Source organism: Macaca fascicularis, chromosome 12 (genome assembly GCF_037993035.2).
Source record: "Macaca fascicularis isolate 582-1 chromosome 12, T2T-MFA8v1.1".
NCBI lineage: Eukaryota > Metazoa > Chordata > Mammalia > Primates > Cercopithecidae > Macaca > Macaca fascicularis.
Genome location: NC_088386.1, coordinates 12,512,940 through 12,531,752, shown reverse-complemented (window position 1 = coordinate 12,531,752; position 18,813 = coordinate 12,512,940). Strand labels below are relative to the sequence as shown.

General features: G+C 49.4%; 2 protein-coding genes across 11 annotated transcripts in view; one reads left to right on the top strand and one right to left on the bottom strand.

Moving 5' to 3' along the window:
• STEAP3 (STEAP3 metalloreductase) overlaps window positions 1–16,917 on the top strand; it is a 44,729-nt gene extending 27,812 nt beyond the window's left edge. For 3 of the 5 annotated variants that reach the window (XM_045366962.3, XM_005572950.5, XM_065525388.2), the window contains exons 4-5: window positions 4,187–4,351; window positions 12,439–16,917. In XM_045366962.3, coding sequence (XP_045222897.2) covers window positions 4,187–4,351; window positions 12,439–12,720 — 447 coding nt within the window. In that variant the 3' untranslated portion in view covers window positions 12,721–16,917. Of the gene's footprint in view, window positions 1–4,186; window positions 4,352–5,873; window positions 6,411–12,438 lie in introns of those variants that run through there. The other 2 variants (XM_065525387.2, XM_045366963.3) reach the window with 2 other exon arrangements.
• C12H2orf76 (chromosome 12 C2orf76 homolog) overlaps window positions 1–18,813 on the bottom strand; it is a 131,268-nt gene that overhangs the window by 18,117 nt on the left and 94,338 nt on the right. For 2 of the 6 annotated variants that reach the window (XR_012421066.1, XM_074008879.1), the window contains one exon: window positions 10,350–12,813. The exons of 1 other annotated variant lie outside the window; for it this stretch is intronic. Coding sequence is in view for 1 of the 5 variants with exons in the window: in XM_065525399.2 (XP_065381471.1) it covers window positions 12,777–12,813 (37 nt within the window). In the remaining 4 variants the exon portion in view is untranslated. Of the gene's footprint in view, window positions 1–10,349; window positions 12,814–12,900; window positions 13,996–18,813 lie in introns of those variants that run through there. 3 more of the 6 variants (XM_065525398.2, XM_065525399.2, XM_065525396.2) reach the window with 3 other exon arrangements.

Below are 18,813 nucleotides of genomic sequence, written 5' to 3'. Positions count from 1 at the left end.
TGACTTCTACACAGCGCCAGCCCCTTGGCGGGAGGCTCTGCGGGGCTCCTTGGGGACTAGTACAATGTTGCTGCCCAGGATGGGCAGATCTGCGTGGAAGAGACCACGACCACTCCCTCTCCCCTGAGCTGGCAGGTATTTCCAGCACCAGTGGGTAAGACGGTGACGGTGCCCACTATCCCCCACAGCAAGACACACCACTGCTCCCTCCCTCCCCTGCCACCCTCCAACTGCCTTGGTCTAAATTCTCTGCCCTGCCAAGGCTCTCCCTGATATTCTGTTAACCCAATCCTGCCCTGATGCAAATACCAGGGCACAGAGAGGCTCATGCAAGGTAATTTTCCCTGCGTCCCAAAACTCTTTAGGGCTGCAGGCCCTGGTGAGGTTGCCAGGCAACCATCCCTCCCGCAGGACGAGATCAGTCAGACACCGGAGGCCTCTCACGCAAAGGGGCTTAAACTTGTTCTACAGAGTTCTTAAGGGCAAAACCAGGGCTGATGTGGGTATGTCGGGTGGATGGTCAGAGGGAGGCAGGGGCTTGACACACAGCAGCCCAGATGTGGGGAGGTGCCCAAGCCTGGACACATCCAAGCAGATTCTGGACGGTCCGTGGTAAGCCATGCCCGTGGTTCTGGGCCTGGGCACCTGAGGCTGTTCTGCCTTCAGCCCCAAACAGCAGGGCCTCTGGGCAGCTCAGGCCTGATATGTGGTTTCTGCTGCCAGCCCGTGGGCATCTCACCACAGGGTCCCCACACATCCACTCACCACCCCAACTGCCCACGGGGCCCTTGGGTCAAGGGAGCGCATTAGTCCAGGCACAAGAAACTCCTCCAAGATTTCCTTACAGCCCTGAGTCTGCAGATTAGGAGGCAAAGCTGTATCCCAACTGTAGGGAAAACCTTTGAGACCATGTTTACAGACTGTATTATTACCAACAATAACTGATATTTGTACAGGGCCTTTGGTTTTGCTTGTGTATTTCCCTGGAAGTACACATTTCAAGATCAAAATCAAAGATCAAGATCAAAGAAATGTTTAAGCTGCACTCTGTTCTCCTATTACCTTCACCCCAAGCTACATCTGCACATGGCTGGCATAGGATGGTCGGTCTGAAACGCTCATCTGACCATGTCACTGCTGAAAAGGTTCAGTGATTCCAGTGTCCTTGGGATAATGGTAGAACCCTCACTATGTAGCTAGACTCCCTCCACAGCCTCATCTCCCCTTCTCCTGTGAAGTGTCAACACTTGGGTCCCATACTGTCCTCTAAATGGGCAGAGCTCATTCCTCTTGCTTGGCATGCCCACCCTGGGACACCTTGACAGCCTGCAAACTCCTATTCCTCCTTCAAAACCCTACCTCCGTTAAGCTCCCCCAGCCTCTCCCCTGACTTCCCCACACCTGCCTCTGTAATCTGTCGTATTTTGTAAATACTATTATTTTTCTTACACACTGCTTCATACCTGACTCAGAGGTCCATGACTGGGTCTTCCACACCTTGGGGTCCATGGTTCCTAACACAGGTTCCCAGTGCATGTTCACTGAGTGACTGATTTTTAACTGCCCACCACAAAGCCAATACCAGGCATCTTAAGAGGAGTGCACGTAGAGCTTGGAGCAAGAACTAGCCTAACTGCCTTGTTGCCACTGAGAACAACAGCCATTTATTACATTAAGCGCCCACTGTGTGCCTGTCCCATGCTACTCATTCCACAAACATAATGCTTTTAGTCCTACAGTAACACAGCAAGATACAAGGATGCTATGAGCCAGGAAAGGGACTGCCCAGGGTCTCATGACTGCCCACCAGTGGCAGAGTCAGCGTCAGAATCCAGGCCTGTGGTCTCTATGCCCCCCAGGTTGCCCTTCCACATCCTGCCACTCCCTCCTCCTCTGAGTCTGGCAGGCAGTGAGTTGGTACCACTCCCTTCCCATCCATCACCCGCTGTGCAGACATGGAGAGGGGCTAATGCTGCAGCCTCACTGGTCCTTCAGCATCTGATCTGCAACCTAGAGGGAAATCCCACACCTGAATGCTGTCTTTCCCTCTCTTGTTGATGACGACTCTCCTTCGCCTTCTCAAGGTGGCGAACTTGATCATCTCTAAACATAGAGACTTACTAGGCGAGCTATTACACCTCTGTTCCAGTTAGCCGTGTGCGCCACTGGTCAACGGGGAGCTCTGAGCACAGCACTGTGGTTTAATAGGCTGACCGAGAATCTCATGGACTCCTAAGGCTGGCTTAGGTTCAGTCCTCATGTGGCTGTTTGCCATCCACTGCTCCCTTGCCCACCTCATCCCTCCCTTCCCAGCGTCACTGCAGAGAAGAAATATTAGAGGAAAAAAACAAGACATTTTGCAAGCCAATGCGGTATATGTGTGTGTAATCATCGAAACTCTGACTTGTGACATTAACTGCCTGATCTTCCCGAGACGCAGAGAGGAATGACTAATGAAGCAAAGTTAAAGAACAAACAACTTCCAGCGAGGAGATGACTTACTCAATTCATGCTGCGAGATGTGAGTAAGACTTCTCTGGGCAGACGTACGGAGGAGACCTCTCCGCCCTCTGCATGCCTTTCCAGCTAATGGTGACTTCAACCACAGCAGGCACACAAGCAAAATCAAGAGAATTTCAGACATGACCTCATCCAAACCTCCCAGGTAGAGAAACTGAGGCCCAGAGACAGACCTGCTAGAGTCACATGCCACTGGTGGTCAGGACAAGAGGCTGGGTCCCCAGACTCCTGGTCCCTTAGTGGCTTAAAGTCACCAAAGTGAGCCAGGCCTGCCCTAAAATAGACCAGAGGCAATCATTTTTCACAGATTGCAGGAAAAGCACTCAATGGATGGCATTTTCTCCGTTTCTTTAAACTTTCTCTTATAAGCTATAGAACCATTTTGCTCAGCCTAGTGGATTCACTTTTAATATTTTATCTGGTAACTGAGCTCATGTTATTATTACTTTTTTTTTCTGCTGAAATTGTTTCTCAAAAAACCTGTATGAGTCATTCTGTTTTGAGAGGCAGCCTATTAAAGTGGAGTCACATCTTCTAATGGAAATACTGTTCCTTGTTCTGCTGACATTATAGAATTAAAGTACCAGCATTTCACAGTGATTCGCAGAGAACACTTTGACTTCCACGAACTCTGCTACCTGGTCTAGTTGCACCTTGATAAAAGTTCTTCCTCATGAGGGTACTGTGCGAGTGAGCGTTGGCCGGGTTAGGAGGGGGCTCAGTGGCAAGGTGCGGAGAGAAGGGTCAGAAATCTCCAGGTTCATACGGGCTCCCCAATTTATGTGTCCTGGAGCTTGGTGGGGGCCCCAGATCTCTCAGAGGGCAGGGTGAAGGCAGGTATCTTTATTTTCTGTAGCCCAGGGCCTGGCACACAGTAGGTGCTTCGTAAGTGCTCGCTGAACTGCTTGGTGAATGGCCGTCAGTCTCTCTTGCCTGGCAAAGTTGAGCCAAGGCTGTGTGCCCCAGGCAGAAGTAGAGAACTGGGTAGGAAGACGGGAGGCTGAGAGCTTTGGGTCAGGGAGTGTTGGGGGCTCAGTGTCTGCTTGTGTCTTTGTATGTCCTGAGTGTGAGCCAGTGACAGGGGCAGTGTGGGGCTCCAGGAAGACAGAGGGCTCAGGGTGAGACAGGCTGGGAAGGGAAGCAGCCAGTAGGGTGTGAGCTCATTGGCTGAGGGGATTCTGAGCTAGGAGAGCTCCTCTCTCCTGTCCTGGATTCTGGGGCCAGAAAACCGTGAGACGGAGCCATGCTTAAGGGCTGGATTTCTGGTTGACTCCTTACTCTGCTGATGTGACTGTTCTGATTGGTTGCCCAGGGGCAGATGTGTGAAAGCCCCAGGATCCCCAGTCGTTGGCACCAGAGTGCGTGGGTCCTGGTCCCAGCTCTACATCTGTTAGCTGCATGTGACCTTGGGAAAATGATTTCATCTTTGTGCCTCATTTCCTCCATCTCTAAAATGGGATAACAGTGATCTCTACTTCGTGGGATCGTTTTGAGGATTCGATGAGTTAGTGCCTGAGAAATGCTTGTCACAGACCCGGGTAGTGTCAGGTGCAGTGTGAGTACCCGCCGTATCATCTTTCTCGTGTCCTTCATCATTGCCCTCCCAGGGCACCAGCCTTTGCCACAGCGTTCATGGTTTTCCTTCTTTTCCTTCCATCCATGTCAGGTCTTGGCCAACAAGAGCCACCTCTGGGTGGAGGAGGAGGTCTGGCGGATGGAGATCTACCTCTCCCTGGGAGTGCTGGCCCTCGGCACGCTGTCCCTGCTGGCCGTGACCTCACTGCCATCCATTGCAAACTCGCTCAACTGGAGGGAGTTCAGTTTCGTTCAGGTAAAGTAGTCTCTCGTCCGCCAGCAAGCTTCAGCGTGGCCCTGGCCCACCTCTCATGAGTAAGTGCTCCACCTTTGAGAACTGGCTGGGCTCTGATCATCCGCACAGCAGGACCACTCAGTGAGATGCCAGGCCTTCCTGACCCAGAGGGCCCATCCAAGCCTTCTGATAGGGGCTGCCCGCTAAAAACTTAACCTGCCACCACATGAGGAAGCCAGACACAGGCATGGGAAAACATTACATTCCAGGACACTGAGCCCTGGGTCCACTGTTCTCAGCTTCTAGAATTCTTGAGCTTTCCAAACAAAATTGAATGACATGAAGTCACTGGACATTTTGCTGGTCTAGGTAGGAGTCCGTGGGCTAGGGAGTGAGCGAGCCTGGTCCACCACCCTCCACCCCTCGTCTCAGCCTGGCTCTGTTGTTCCCCTTAACTCCTTGATTCATGCAGTGTGGATGGGAGACAAGCATTAGGACCCCAGTTTATAGGGGAGGTGGCACAGCTTTTTCCCAAGGATGCCATTCCTATGAAACAATCCGGAAAAGGGAGGTCTGTCATCAGATGAATTTGAGAAAAGATTTACTTCCCTCTAAGAGATCACAATGCACTTTGGCACATCAAAAATTCTAATAACATCTACAACAAACAAACCTTTGTCAACCAGACTTATTGGAGCATTAGCACCCTCCCCCTCCTTTTTTCCAAATAACAGCTATCAGCACTCCACAAGCTGGGCACTGTGGCATGTGGCTGGGACCCCAGCTACTAAGAGGCTGAGGTGGGAGAATCACTTGAGCTTGAGCGATCCTTCCAGGAGTCAGAAGTTCAAGTGTCCAGTCTGGACACCATAGCAAGACCTCGTCTCCAAAACAAACAAACAAACAAACTCCACAGAACATACTCTGGGAAATGCTGCTAGTGGCAAGTTTCTTTTTGCATTTGTTCATTCAACAAACATTTGTTGAGCATTTACTGCAGGCCAGGCATCCTGCTAGGCCTGTGATGCAATAGAGAACAAGACGGGCAGAGCCATCTTTCCATGATAAAGGAAACGGAGGCGGGGACATTGTTTACATTTCTTTGGCATCTCCCACTGTTCTCCACACAGAATCTGTGGTCAGTGTTGGCGGATTAACTCCTCCCCTCCCTTGGGTGGGAGCTGACTAATGCTGTATCCTGCCATTGTATCAGGGCAGAGAACAGCCATCCTATCCACCCCCACTATCAACAGAAATCTGTGCAGGGAGGACGTGGTACAGGACTCAGGGACAGTGACAGCGTAATGCTCTTATGTAATCCAAATTAATTGCTCCTGACCAGGGATGCTTCACATCCATTGGAACAACACAGAGTTGTAGCCATGTATTTTTTAAAGTGTGTCTGCCTCTGAATCTCCCTGACTCTGCTCATCTCGGAAGGTCCCTGGAGGAGGGCTCAGGGCTGACACATGCTAGCATACGAGAGGGGGAAGAATTTTATTTATCTGCCACTAATCCCCATGTGTCTCACACTCAAATCTAGGATTTTCCTCTTCCCACCTGGAAGTATCTGGCGTGCACGGCTTATCCACAATTAAAACCGACTGCAGGCTGCTCCCCTCACCAGAAAGCTGCTCCCTTAAGCAGCCATAGATTACATGCCCTGGCTCTGGCTGCCAGAGAAAGCCGGTGGATTTGATTTTGTTAGCAAGAGCTGACTGAGACCCTAGCAGCTGCCTTCTACTTTACATATGAAAGCGTTGAAATACAAATAGGACAGTCCTTTTGCCACTGCAAGAGCGGGGTGGTGTTAGGTGGGTAGAGAGGCAGGATTTTACTTGTGGAAATCAATGCCTGCATTCCATCCACAAAAACCAGATGTCAATACGGAGGAGGCACTGTCAGCGTCGCCTGGGAAGCCCGGGTTCCAGCTTTCCCTCCCCGCAACCCTGCTCTGTAAGTGTGGGCAGAGCATGTCTGCTCCAAGAGCCTCAGTTTACACCCCTGAAAAACCGAGTTAATGCCCTACAGGGATTTTATGAGCCACAGTAGGAGATTATGTGTGAAAGAAAAATAAAAAGCATGTTGCTATTATTCTTAGGGTATCTGGCCATATTTCCATTATCCCTGACTAAGCTACCAGCCATCCGTTTCTGAGTTCAGTAGGCGACAGTGAGATAGAGGCCAGGGAACTCCAACGCTGGGCCTAAAAGTGGTCCAGGTCAGTGTTTGCAAACTGGTGGACACTCACTAGTGGATCATGCAATTGATTCCGTGGATCACAAGCAGCATTTTAAAAATGAAATAAAATAGAATGACAAAGAAAACAGTGGAGTGTTTTGCATGTTGTCAGGATACTTTTTCAGTTATGTGGATTTGCTAGTTATATTTGCAAATGTAGCATACCTCATTGTCTACCGGGCAGCAGAGGAAAACATGATTCTTATTGCGAGTCCCTGTCAAATAGGTTGAGACATTGATAACCCAGGCCTGCCTCCCATCCATGGACTCGGATGCTGAGGGATGGCTCTGACAGTCTACTTTTGCAGCTCCCTGAGTGACTGATAGGTGCGCATGCCACAGTGTGTGGCAACTTCCAGTGCAGGGAACGCAGACAGTGGAAGCAGAAGACCTGAATTTCAGTCCCAAGACCCCCACTTACCTGCCCTGCATCATCAGACAAGTTTCCTAGGCTCTCGGAGCTTCGGCTGCTCGCTTGTGCCTGTGTCCACCCTACATGTCATTGAGAGGATTTGAGCTAGACACGTTAAATGCAGGATGCATGCAGCCAACAGTGGCATGCTGGCTTTTAAGGTAAGCTGCAACCTTCTCCTTTAAAGTTAGCACGGCCAGTGAGAAGCTACCTGAGCCCCATCACCCTCCCCTACACACATGTCCACAGCAGACACCACGCCACGGGGACAGCCATGATTCTTGAGGAGCCGTGGCTGACCCCTAGATCTGTAATGCTTTTGTTACCGGAAAAGGGTCCCGATCCAGACCCCAAGACAGGGTTCTTGGACCTCACGCGAGAAAGAATTCAGGGCCTGTCCATACAGTAAAGTGAAAGCAAGTTTATTAAGAAAGGAAGGAATAAAAGAATGTCTACTCCATAGTCAGAGCAGCGGCATAGCTGCCCAGCTGCTTATACTTACTGTTACTTCTTGATTATATGCTGAATGAGGGGTGGATTATTCATGAGTTTTCCGGGAAAGGGATGGCAATTCCCAGAACTAAGGGTTCCTTACCTTTTTAGACCATATAGTGTAACTTCCTGACATTGCCGTGGCATTTGTAAACTGTCGTGGCGCTAGTGGGCGTGTCTTTTAACATGCTAATGTATTATAACTAGTGTATAATGAGCAATGAGGATGACCAGAGGTCACTCTCGTTGCCATGTTGGTTTTGGTGCTTTTGGCTGGCTTCTTTACTGCAACCTGTTTTATCAGCAAGGTGTGTATGACCTGTATCTTGAGCCGACTTCCTATGTCATCCTGTGACTAGCAATGTTTAACCTCCTGGGAATGCAGCCCAGTAGGTCTCAGCCTCATTTTACCCAGCCCCGATTCAAGGTGAAGTCGCTCTGGTTTGAACTTTATTTAGCTAAAAACCATTGAAACAATGTGTTGATTCCACAAAGAGGCGACTTGCGCTCGCATTTATCCTTTTGTTCCCAAAGCTGTTTTTAAAGTTTTACATTTTATTTTGTGTTCCTTTGGGTACTTTTTGTTATCGTTTTGGTTTGGTTTGGGTTGTGCTAACTGTTCCAATTCAGCCAGTTAAACATGATTAGATGTTAGACTGCAAAATACCCCAGTCAGAGCAGCTCATCTGCACAGAGAAATGAAGGTTCAGCTTTCAGAACCTAAGTTCTCTCCCAGAGTGAGAGGAACTGCCTGTGACCTTGCCCACTCCAGCCACCTGCCTGAAATAATGACAAGACCAGCCTGACCCCAGCTTCGTGAGCGATTGTCCAAAGCCCCTTCGTGCCACAGTAATTGAGCACCAGCAGGAGCTACAACGACCTGGCTGTTTCTTTTTTGCTAACAAGCTTACGTATAATAAAAATGGCCCTAGCTTGGGGATCTTATTAATTGCCTCATGACAATCCCTCTCCTTCTTTTGGGCTTCTTTGGGTTCTGGGATTTTTAAATTGTTCCCAAGGAGAGTTTCTGGGAAAGAAACTCTCTGGAATCATGCAGGCTTCCCACTGGGACAGGAAAGTCAAAGGCCCTTTGTTATTGGCTGGCCTTTGGCTGTCAGCCCTTGCTATGAACCACTAGCCGGAGGCTGGAGCTTCCTGCTGTCTGCACCGTGGGATTTTGGATGGCACAAGCATGAGGATATATGAACAGGAGGAGCTGACTGCCACTGGTGGGCCTCGGAGCAGTGTCTCCACACTGTCCCTGTGCAGAGCCCAGAGTGTCCAGCAAAATTCATCACTCTCTAGATCAGGGGCTGGGGACAGTGGCCCACACAGACCAAACACTGGAGCTACAGGGCACGTTGCCCGAGGGAGATGCAAAGACCTCACTGGGGCCACTAAGGCTGGCTTTCCAGGCCTGGACGGGCTCCCATTGCCGCACCTTCTGGAAAAGCGTCACGACACAGAGGTGGGCACCCAAAGGCTCTCAGTGGGGCTTCGTCTAAGGAACAGATAGGTCCAGGTCTTCCCCAGTCACATGACCTGAGCAGAGGGGCCCGTGTGGACTTTTCACCCTGAAGCTAGAAGGGTGTGGTGACAACAGTCTCCTACATGAGTGGTCTAGTCCTGGCTGCCGATCAGCCTCATCTGCCCAACCTTAAAAAACAACAGATGCCCACATCCCGCCCCAAACCAATTTAATCTGAAGGCCGGGCGCAGTGGCTCACGCCTGTAATCCCAGCACTTTGGGAGGCCGAGGCGGGCGGATCACAAGGTCAGGAGATCGAGACCACGGTGAAACCCCGTCTCTACTAAAAATATAAAAAATTAGCCGGGCGCGGTTGTGGGCGCCTGTAGTCCCAGCTACTCGGGAGGCTGAGGCAGGAGAATGGCGTGAACCCGGGAGGCGGAGCTTGCAGTGAGCCGAGATCGCGCCACTGCACTCCAGCCTGGGCTGGGCGACAGAGCGAGACTCCGTCTCAAAAAAAAAAAAAAAAAAAATCTGAGTTTCTGGGAGTGGGGTTTGGGCACTAATATTTTACCCAAGCAAGCTCCCCGGGTGATTTTAATGTGTAGCAAGGTTTGAAAACCACAGTCTGATAGCCACAGACTGACAAACTCTCGGGGATAAAGGGCATTGCCCAGCCATCTTGGCAACACCAATAAGTCCACAATGAGGAGGGGTGGGAGGGCCCACAGTTAATTAGGGCTGGGATCCTGGCTGGGGAACATCAGGGTGATTGACGTCAAGACTTATTCTTTTCTTTGAGATGGAATTTCACTCTTGTTGCCCAGGCTGGAGTGCAATGGCATGATTTTGGCTCACCACAACCTCTGCCTCCCGGGTTCAAGCGAGTAGCTGGGATTACAGGCATGTGCCACAACACCTGGCTAATTTTGTATTTTTAGTAGAGACGGGGTTTCTCCATGTTGGTCAGGCTGGTCTTGAACTCCCAACCTCAGGTGATCCGCCTGCCTCAGCCTCCCAAAGTGTTGGGATTACAGGCGTGAGCCACCACGCCCGGCCAAGACTTTTTCCTGATGGTCAGTGCTGGGGACCTTTTTAACCACAGTCTTCCACACCAAGAGATTAGAATTTAGAAAAGTTGGGGTGGCTGAGAAGTTGCAGGGGATTTGGAATTATTGATAGACACTTCCGGAAGTGGCAAGGATTTGCTTACATGTGCCACTGACGGTCAAGGAGGCTTCTCTTTAGGAGGTGACTACATTAAAATGATAGGAATTCACTGTGAGTGACAGCACAAAGCCCACGGTGGCTTCCTCACTCTTCGTGGTGAGCCAGAAGTTGTTAAAGACCAGGCCAAGAAGATTCTAGAAGTGGACACAAAGCCAAGAAGAACCAAAGAGGGTGAGGAAGGATACAGAAGGTTTTATTTGGTTATTTTACTTGGGCCCAGGGATGTTGAACGTGAGAACCTGTCTGTGAAATTGTAGTGTGCAGCCATTGGAAAATGTTTATTATTATCTTTAGCAAAAGTATTACAAGCAATTCTCCCACACTATGTTCTTTCACTCACTGACATTCACCGTCCTGGTGTCTGTTCTGGAGCAGGCGCAAATGAAGGGACACACACACACACACACACACCAGGGAGGAGCAAGAACGGGGCCCAGTGTGGAATCAGACCCACTTAGAAACACTTCTGAGGGGAGTGCAAATGAGAAGCATCTGTCAGCCGAGGCTCTGGATTGATGCCGACAAGCTAGGCTAGAAGGGAATCCATAGAGACCACCCAGAGGTCTCGGTGAGCCACCACATTTAAATTACACCCTCGCAATGTCTCCTTGGAGAAAATGCGTATGTGTTTATTGCTTGATGGTCATTGCTATTTCCATCCCTGTGTAATAGACATGGTTTCTCCTGCCCCAAAGCTCTTAGTGGCTCCCCAGTGCTCGCAGAATTCAGTCAGAGCCCCCCTGTGCCACTCTTCCCTCGCTCTCGGTGCCCTCTGCTGTGTCACTGCCTGCCCTGTCTAGGGGACTAGATGGAGGCGACTGCACCTACCCAGCACTTCTCCCTCTGACTTTAGCTTTGGAAATTACTTATCTCCCACTAAAGTTGATTAAGTGGACTGCCCAGGGTTCATATCAGTTGAACCAGCACCAACAGTAGAACCTGGATCTCTTCCTTTGTGGTCCATGAGAACTCGTACATGCCAAGAGGCTGGAGTCACAGAGCAGCACTTCCCAGCCATTTTCACATTGCAGCTCCTACAGAAAGTCATGCTTTGGGTGGTGGATCAGTCACTCTTGGCTGGAAGTGACCCACAAAAGCCCACACGTGGTTCAAGGGGTGGGAAGCTCCATTGTAAAATGGCTGGGACCATTTCCATTTGGAGTTGGACGGTCTCTTCTCCCCACGGTCACTAATCTCCAGAGGGAAGAGTAGGCCCAGCGGGGTTTCCACGCGGGATATTTATAACCCAGCATGGGGCGGGAGGTGAAGGTCTGGCATGCACAGAGAGCATCTGTGTGGTGTTCTGGGGCTTTCTATATGGTGCCAGGTCACCCAGACCACAGGCCCCATGAGTGGGTCTTCACTACTGGTGCCAAATCCACATGCCATCTGTAAATTATTTACTCTGCATTTATCTTCAAGCTAACTTAAAATCAGTCCACTTTTTATCTGATCTTAACTTAGGCCAAATGTTATCTGTGAAATTATGATTTTGGTATACAGGCAGACACTTGTTACTCTAATATACATTAAAATACACACATAACTAGTAAAATTTGTATACACACACACATACATGTATATGTGTATATATATATTTAGAGACAGGGTCTTGCTCTGTCACCCAGGCTGGAGTGCAGTAGTGTAGTAGTGTAGTGGCACAATCTTGGCTTACTGCAGCCTTGACCTCTTGGGCTCAAGTGATCTCAGCCTCCCAAGTAGCTGGGACAACAGGCACATGCTGCCACAGCCGGGTTAATTTTTTTTGTATTTTTTGAAGAAACAGGGTCTCACTATGTTGCCCAGGCTGGTCTCGAACCCCTGGGCTCAAGCAGTCCTCCCACCTAGGCCTCCCAAAGTGTTGGGATTACAGGCGAGAGCCACCGCAGCAGGCTTTAAATGTTTTTTAAACTTCTTTGAACTTAATTCCATCTGAAATCATCCAGCAGCCTCCAGAGATACAAATAACCAAGTTAAGGAAAAAACATGGTTATATGGTTATTGTAAGGAATCCGCGTGAATTTGTCAGTCCTTAGATACCTTTAGCATAGAAGCATTCTTCCCATTTTCCTGTTGTGGAAGCCGAGGCACAGAGAGTTGAGAGTTATCATAAAATCACACTAAGAGTGATAGAAGTCGGGTTCCAACCCACAAGGGCTAAGGCCACCCTCCTTTCCCTCCGCCAGGCCAACAGAGGAGTCGTTGGCAGGATTGCTGCATCTGTCATCCCCTTGCCCTCACTCCAGCCTTTTTTTCGCTCCACAGTCCTCGCTGGGCTTTGTGGCCCTGGTGCTGAGCACACTGCACACGCTCACCTATGGCTGGACCCGCGCCTTCGAGGAGAGCCGCTACAAGTTCTACCTGCCTCCCACCTTCACGCTCACGCTGCTGGTGCCGTGCGTCGTCATCCTGGCCAAAGCCCTGTTTCTCCTGCCCTGCATCAGCCGCAGACTCACCAGGATCCGGAGGGGCTGGGAGAGGGACGGCGCCATCAAGTTCACGCTGCCCACGGACCATGCCCTGGCCGAGAAGACGAGCCACGTATGAGGTGCCCGCCCTGGGCTCTGGACACCAGGCACACGAGGGACGGTGCCCTGGGCCTGTTAGGTTTTCTTTCCTTGGTGGTGCAGAGCGGTATAACTGTGTGCAAATAGGAGGTTTGAGGTCCAAATTCCTGGGACTCAAATGTATGCAATACTATTCAGAATGATACACACACATATGTGTGATATGTAGTTACATATATTCCACATATATAACAGGATTTGCAATTATACATAGCTAGCTAAAAAGTTGGGTCTCTGAGATTTCAACTTGTAGATTTAAAAGCAAGTGCCGTATGTTAAGAGAAGAGCAGATCATGCTATTGTGACATTTGCAGAGATATACACACTTTTCGTATAGAAGAGGCTTGTGCTGTGGTGGGTTCGATGTATCCCTGCCCATCCCACCCCCACAACTCCCCTTTTGCTACTCCCCCAAGGCTCTTGCAGAGCTGGAGCTCTGAGGAGGAAGGAAAGCAACAGCTCTGCCCAGAGTCACCCCTGATGCCTGTGAGCAGGGGCCACATCTCTTCCCTCCACCTGGGGCAGCAGCAGGAGGACTGGGGAGGAGCAAAATCAGGCAGTCGGCCTGGAGTCTGTGCCTGGTCCTTTGCGGGGTGGTAGGAGGATGGGGGGATTGGGCTGAAGCTGCTGCACCTCATCCTGGCTGAGTGGGGGAGACATTTTCCCTAAAAGTCAGAAGTCACCATGGAGCCTGCAAATGGATCCTCCTGTGAGAGCGAAGTCACCTCCTTGCCAGAGCCATTAGTGAACCTGGCTTGAGAACAAAGCGTCATTTCCTTCCCTCCTTTAAGCTGGTGATGAGCATCCTTTAAACCACTGTGCCTTCTCACCCGTTCCATCTGTAAATTTGAACATCTCCCAGGAAGGCCTAGAGTAGACCCTTTAGAAATCAGCCCAAGGGGCAGAGCGAGAGGACACACTAGGGACTGAAGCTCCCCGGGCGCCAGCGTTGAGCCCTTTCAGGGACCCTGCCTGGGCTGAAGGATTGTCTTCATTAAGTCGCTCCTGGGGAAACATACTGGGGACTCCAGATGTCCTCTGGCAGAGGACCCAGAAAACCACACTGGCTCCAACTTCCTCCTCATGGAGCATTACACTTCCAAACAGTGGGGAGCGACGTTTCCACCAAAGCTACACACCTAAAATGCTGCTGCCCCAAAGCACAAGAGGAGAGAGCACCGCCGGGGCCACAGGACGTCTGTCGTCCAGTCACACGCCATCCTCGCTGCTTCCTCCTGACTCTAGCTTACTTCCCCTGTGGAGAAACAGGTGTTCTTGGCTGAGCCCCCAACCCCCTGCAGAACCAGGGTGATCTGCCACCAAAAAAAGCATCTTTGAAGACAAAGCGGGTGAGATCTTGATGAGTCTCCTGGGCCCGAAGGCATCTTCTGATAGAAGGAAGACAGTAGGGCCGGTGAAGCTGCCCAGAGAGAGTGTCACAGATGAGGCTGCCCCTGCCCCCCAGGAAGGCTTCATGAGCTCATGTCTATGGAGCATATGAGGGTTCTTCAGTGAAAAGCAGGAGAAAAGCCCACCGCAAGGATAGCTCATTAGGCACATGACCGACGCAGGGAAGGCCATGCCGGGGAAGCTCTTCCTGCTGATGTTTTCCATCTGCCGTGCCAAGGCTGAGCGGCAGAAACTTGTCTCATAAACTGGCACTGATGGAGCATCAGCTGTGGCCCACAGAGAGCCTCGCTGAGAAGGGGGCAGGTAAAGCAGAGATTTTAGCATTGCCTTGGCATAACAAGGGCCCATCGATTCCCTACTAATGAGAGGCAGAGAGAGCATGGGCAATGGAGACCCACAATGATCCCCAACCCTGGTGGGTACTGGCTGCCTGCCCTGGGCCAGGGAATGGCTCCTTATACCAAAGATACTGGCACACAGCAGAGCCCAGTGCACGTCCTCCCCTTCCCACCCACCTCTGGCTGAAGGTGCTCATCAAGAGGGAAGCGATTCTAAGGTGGGTGGCAGGAGGGAACAGGTGCCACCTGCTGGACAATCAGCACATGAAAGGCAGGCGGGCTGTGTACTGGGCCCTGACCGTGCGTCCACTGCTGTCTTCCCCACCTCACCAGGCTACTGGCAGCAGCAGCCCCTGAGAGCACATCGCTCCCTACAGCCTGGTAAATTCCATGTGCCTCTGGGTACAAAAGTGCCTCCACAACATGCTCTGGAAATCCCAAATGCCACAGTCGGAGGTTGGTATCTAAAATCTATGCCTTCAAAAGAGTCTGTGTAATTTTTTTTAACCTGGTAGACGGTCTAAAAAGCAGTGCAGGCCGGGCGCTGTGGCTCACGCCTGTAATCCCAGCACTTTGGGAAGCCGAGGTGGGAGGATCATGAGGTCAGGAGATCGAGACCATCCTGGTCAACACGGTGAAACCCCGTCTCTACTAAAAATACAAAAATTAGCCGGGCGCGGTGGCGGGCGCCTGTAGTCCCAGCTACTCCGGAGGCTGAGGCAGGAGAATGGCGTGAACCCGGGAGGCGGAGCTTGCAGTGAGCCGAGATTGCGCCACTGCACTCCAGCCCGGGAGACAGAGCGAGACTCCGTCTCAGGAAAAAATAAATAAATAAATAAATAAAAATAAAAATAAAAAGCAGTGCAAATAAACACCTAACCTTCTGCGAGCTTCAGGCTTTTATTTCTGCCATGTAGATCACATATCCGTTCATCCACTGACTCCAGAGGCCTTCGGCTTGGAGCCTGCTCTCAGGCAGGCAGTATGCAAGGACTTGGGACTGCCAAGGTGAACACAGTGATCTGTGCTAGAGCTGGCCAATGAGGAAGGGCAGATGTGCAGACCTAAGGGACTAAGGGACATGGCAGGGAGGAAATGGGCAAGATCCAGGTGACAGAGTGTTGGGTGGGGGCGTCGGGATGTGAAAGGAAGGCTTCCTGGAGTGGTCTGAAGTCTGAGGCCTTGAGTGCAGGTAAAAGCAGCAGAGCTTCTCGAATTAGAATGTGCCTGGGAGTCACCTAGGAATGTGGTTCAAATGCAGGTTCTGATTCATGGTCTGGGGTGAGGTCTGAGACTGTGCATTTCTAATAAGCTCCTGGGTGACCTGGATGGTGATGATCCTCGGACACTCCGAGCAACAAGAGCTTAGATGGCATTCTTTGCCTCTGCTGTGCTGTAGTCTGTGGCACACTAATCAGTGCACACACATCTCTGTCCCCTCAACCCTCCCCAGGAGCCTGCATTCCCCTGGCAGCCCTGGCAAGGTACACGTCTGCACACTGCTATGACCCCTGCGTTCTCTTAAAGGCAAAGGGAGAAACACTCCATCCAGGAGCCACAGCCTCGTACTCTGTGCTTCGCAGGGGCTGCGGCACATTGGCCCTGGACCCATCAGGAAAACAAGAGGAGCTCTCTTCAGAGACCACCCGCCTATCATGCCGCCGAGCCTTCCTGCTGAAGCAACCAGACTGCCTTATGGTACAGGGTGAGGAGACAAGAAACCCAGTGCAGAAACTGGTCTAGTGGCTAAAAATCATTGATCGGGAACAAGAACCAAAAGACGGCCCCGCCATTTTGAGTTCATGATAAGGATTTTCCAAAGAAAGAACCACGGCCAGGAAATACATTCAGGACCAACAGTTTTCAAGGTGAAAAGCATCTTGTGCTTGGAGGTTTACTTTTCTCCTCTGTGTCCTCCCATGCATAAAGCTGGGAGAGTTAACTTTACAAAGAAGTAATCAAATAGTTGAAAAATACCCACTACTAAGGTAGCCCATGTAAGATCTAAGGAACCACCAAAATCACTCATATCAGTTCAGGAGAGAAAGTTATCATTCAGCTGTTTGACACACTGAATCTTTCCCAAAAGCCATGAAGCTGGCTCTTGGAGTACAGAAGCTTTCTTGTGCTGGGCCACTTCCCTGGTCTCAACCAAGAGACAGTTGGCTACACTACAGCAGAAATTCTCAGTCCCATCAAAGATCACTGACTTCCTCTAAGAAATACTTTGAAAATCTCTTTACTAATCGCTGAAATTAAATTCAGAAATAATATAACCTACCTAGGCATACAATTTTTAAAATCAATGTAAGGTCTAAACTGAAACATAAAGTAGAAGTAATTTATACTAAAACATACATATGTAACAGTAATCATGAATAATTATTATATTACTAGTCTTACAATAAATAAATTGCTTTTCAAATGCAGTGATACTCAACTAAACATTATTGACTTTCTTGTAGCTGACATTTTAAGATAAAGACTAAAGGGGTGTGTGTGTGTGTGTGTGTGTATTGTGTCCACTGTGAGTGTTTGAAATTGTGTTGAATGCTACGAAGAAATCACATAGGGTGAAGACCAATAAATGTCAACTAGATTTGGAAACATGGAAACCTAACGGTGATAATTTCAGTGGAACGTTGAGGGTAAAAGCCCAATTGAGTATGAATAAGAAGGAAATGGAGACAGTAATTCTGGACAACTCTTCTGAGATTTGGCTGTAAAGCAGGGGAAAGAGAAAGGATTGGTAACGGGAGGGGTATAGGGGGTTGAAGGAGGACTGGTTATTTTTTTCCATGGTTCTGACCTGAACATGTTTTAAATGCTTCTGGGGAATAAACAAGGTGAAAAGGAATGATGGAAGATGAGAGAGAGAGAATGATAGAGAATCACAAAGTCCTGGAGGACATTGGGAAGAGATGGAGTGCAGAGTACAGGTGGCTCTGGAGGAGGAGGAGCTTGTCCTTTGCCACTAGGAGAAAAGGGGAAAAGAAATGGCTGAGTATTAAGGGGAGGGGCTAGTTGTGATGACACAGCCTGTGACAGTTCCCTTCTGATGTTGTCTGTTCTTTTTAAAAAAACAGTCTCTCCCTTCTGCTGAGAACAACAGGGGAGGAAGAAGGTTTAACTCTGAAGGTTGAAGATGGACAAAACCGTTGAAAATAATTGTTGGAGAAAATGAAAAGGGAGCGGACCAGAAAAACTGATAGGGTTTAAAAAACAAAAACAAAATTTGATTATAACCATTTTTTATCCAGAGTGAAATATACCAAATTGTGTTTCCTGGGAAGTGTGCAAAGTAGATTTTTGTTTAGTTAAATTCTGTTTTCCCTCACCAGTTTCTTTTTTTTTTTTTTTTTTTTTGAGACGGAGTCTCGCTCTGTCGCCCAGACTGGAGCGCAGTGGCGCGATCTCGGCTCACTGCAAGCTCCGCCTCCCGGGTTCACGCCATTCTCCTGCCTCAGCCTCCGGAGTAGCTGGGACTACAGGCGCCCGCCACCGCGCCCGGCTAATTTCTTTTTGTATTTTTAGTAGAGACGGGGTTTCACCGTGTTAGCCAGGATGGTCTCGATCTCCTGACCTCGTGATCCGCCCGCCTCGGCCTCCCAAAGTGCTGGGATTACAGGCTTGAGCCACCGCGCCCGGCCTTCCCTCACCAGTTTCTTTAATAATTCTAGGTAGTTTATCTTAGTTGAGTGTCATCTCTAATAGTTACTCAAAAATGCCTTGGCTTCATTTTTGTTTTCTCTGTTCAGAAATGAACAGTCACAAATGGAACTTTGATGCACTAGGCAACCAAAAACCTCCACTGCCAATCCTCCCGTAAAGTGAATAATCAACACTCTTGCTTATTGAGTGTTGATTTCGTTTATTGGACCGGAAACCTAGCTTATTTGTATAATTCTCATATATGTAGAGTCTATTCTTAAAAATCTAATTTTAGCCAACATTTAAAAGTTCCGCAACTAGAGAAATCATTCAGACTTTTAACTTCCTGAAGGGTCTTTCTGCTTAAAACACAATTAGTTCCTAAACAAAAGACATACTTTTTAAGGCAATACTAAATTTGCAGGAAGTAGGGGAAATCATCAGGACAGAAAATAAATGGGAACACACACAAAAATCAAAAACAAACAAACAAAAAATAGCTCTCCTTGGCTCCTGGCAGAAGCAAATGCAAGTCCTTTCTGAAGAAAAGCAACCTCAGTTCAGATCAACCACATAAGAAGCTTAATATTTACATTAATAAACCATAGGTGAGAATCAGTGGAAACAAAACCTGAAGGACTTAGAAGAACAGAATTGTCAAATATAGGATAATG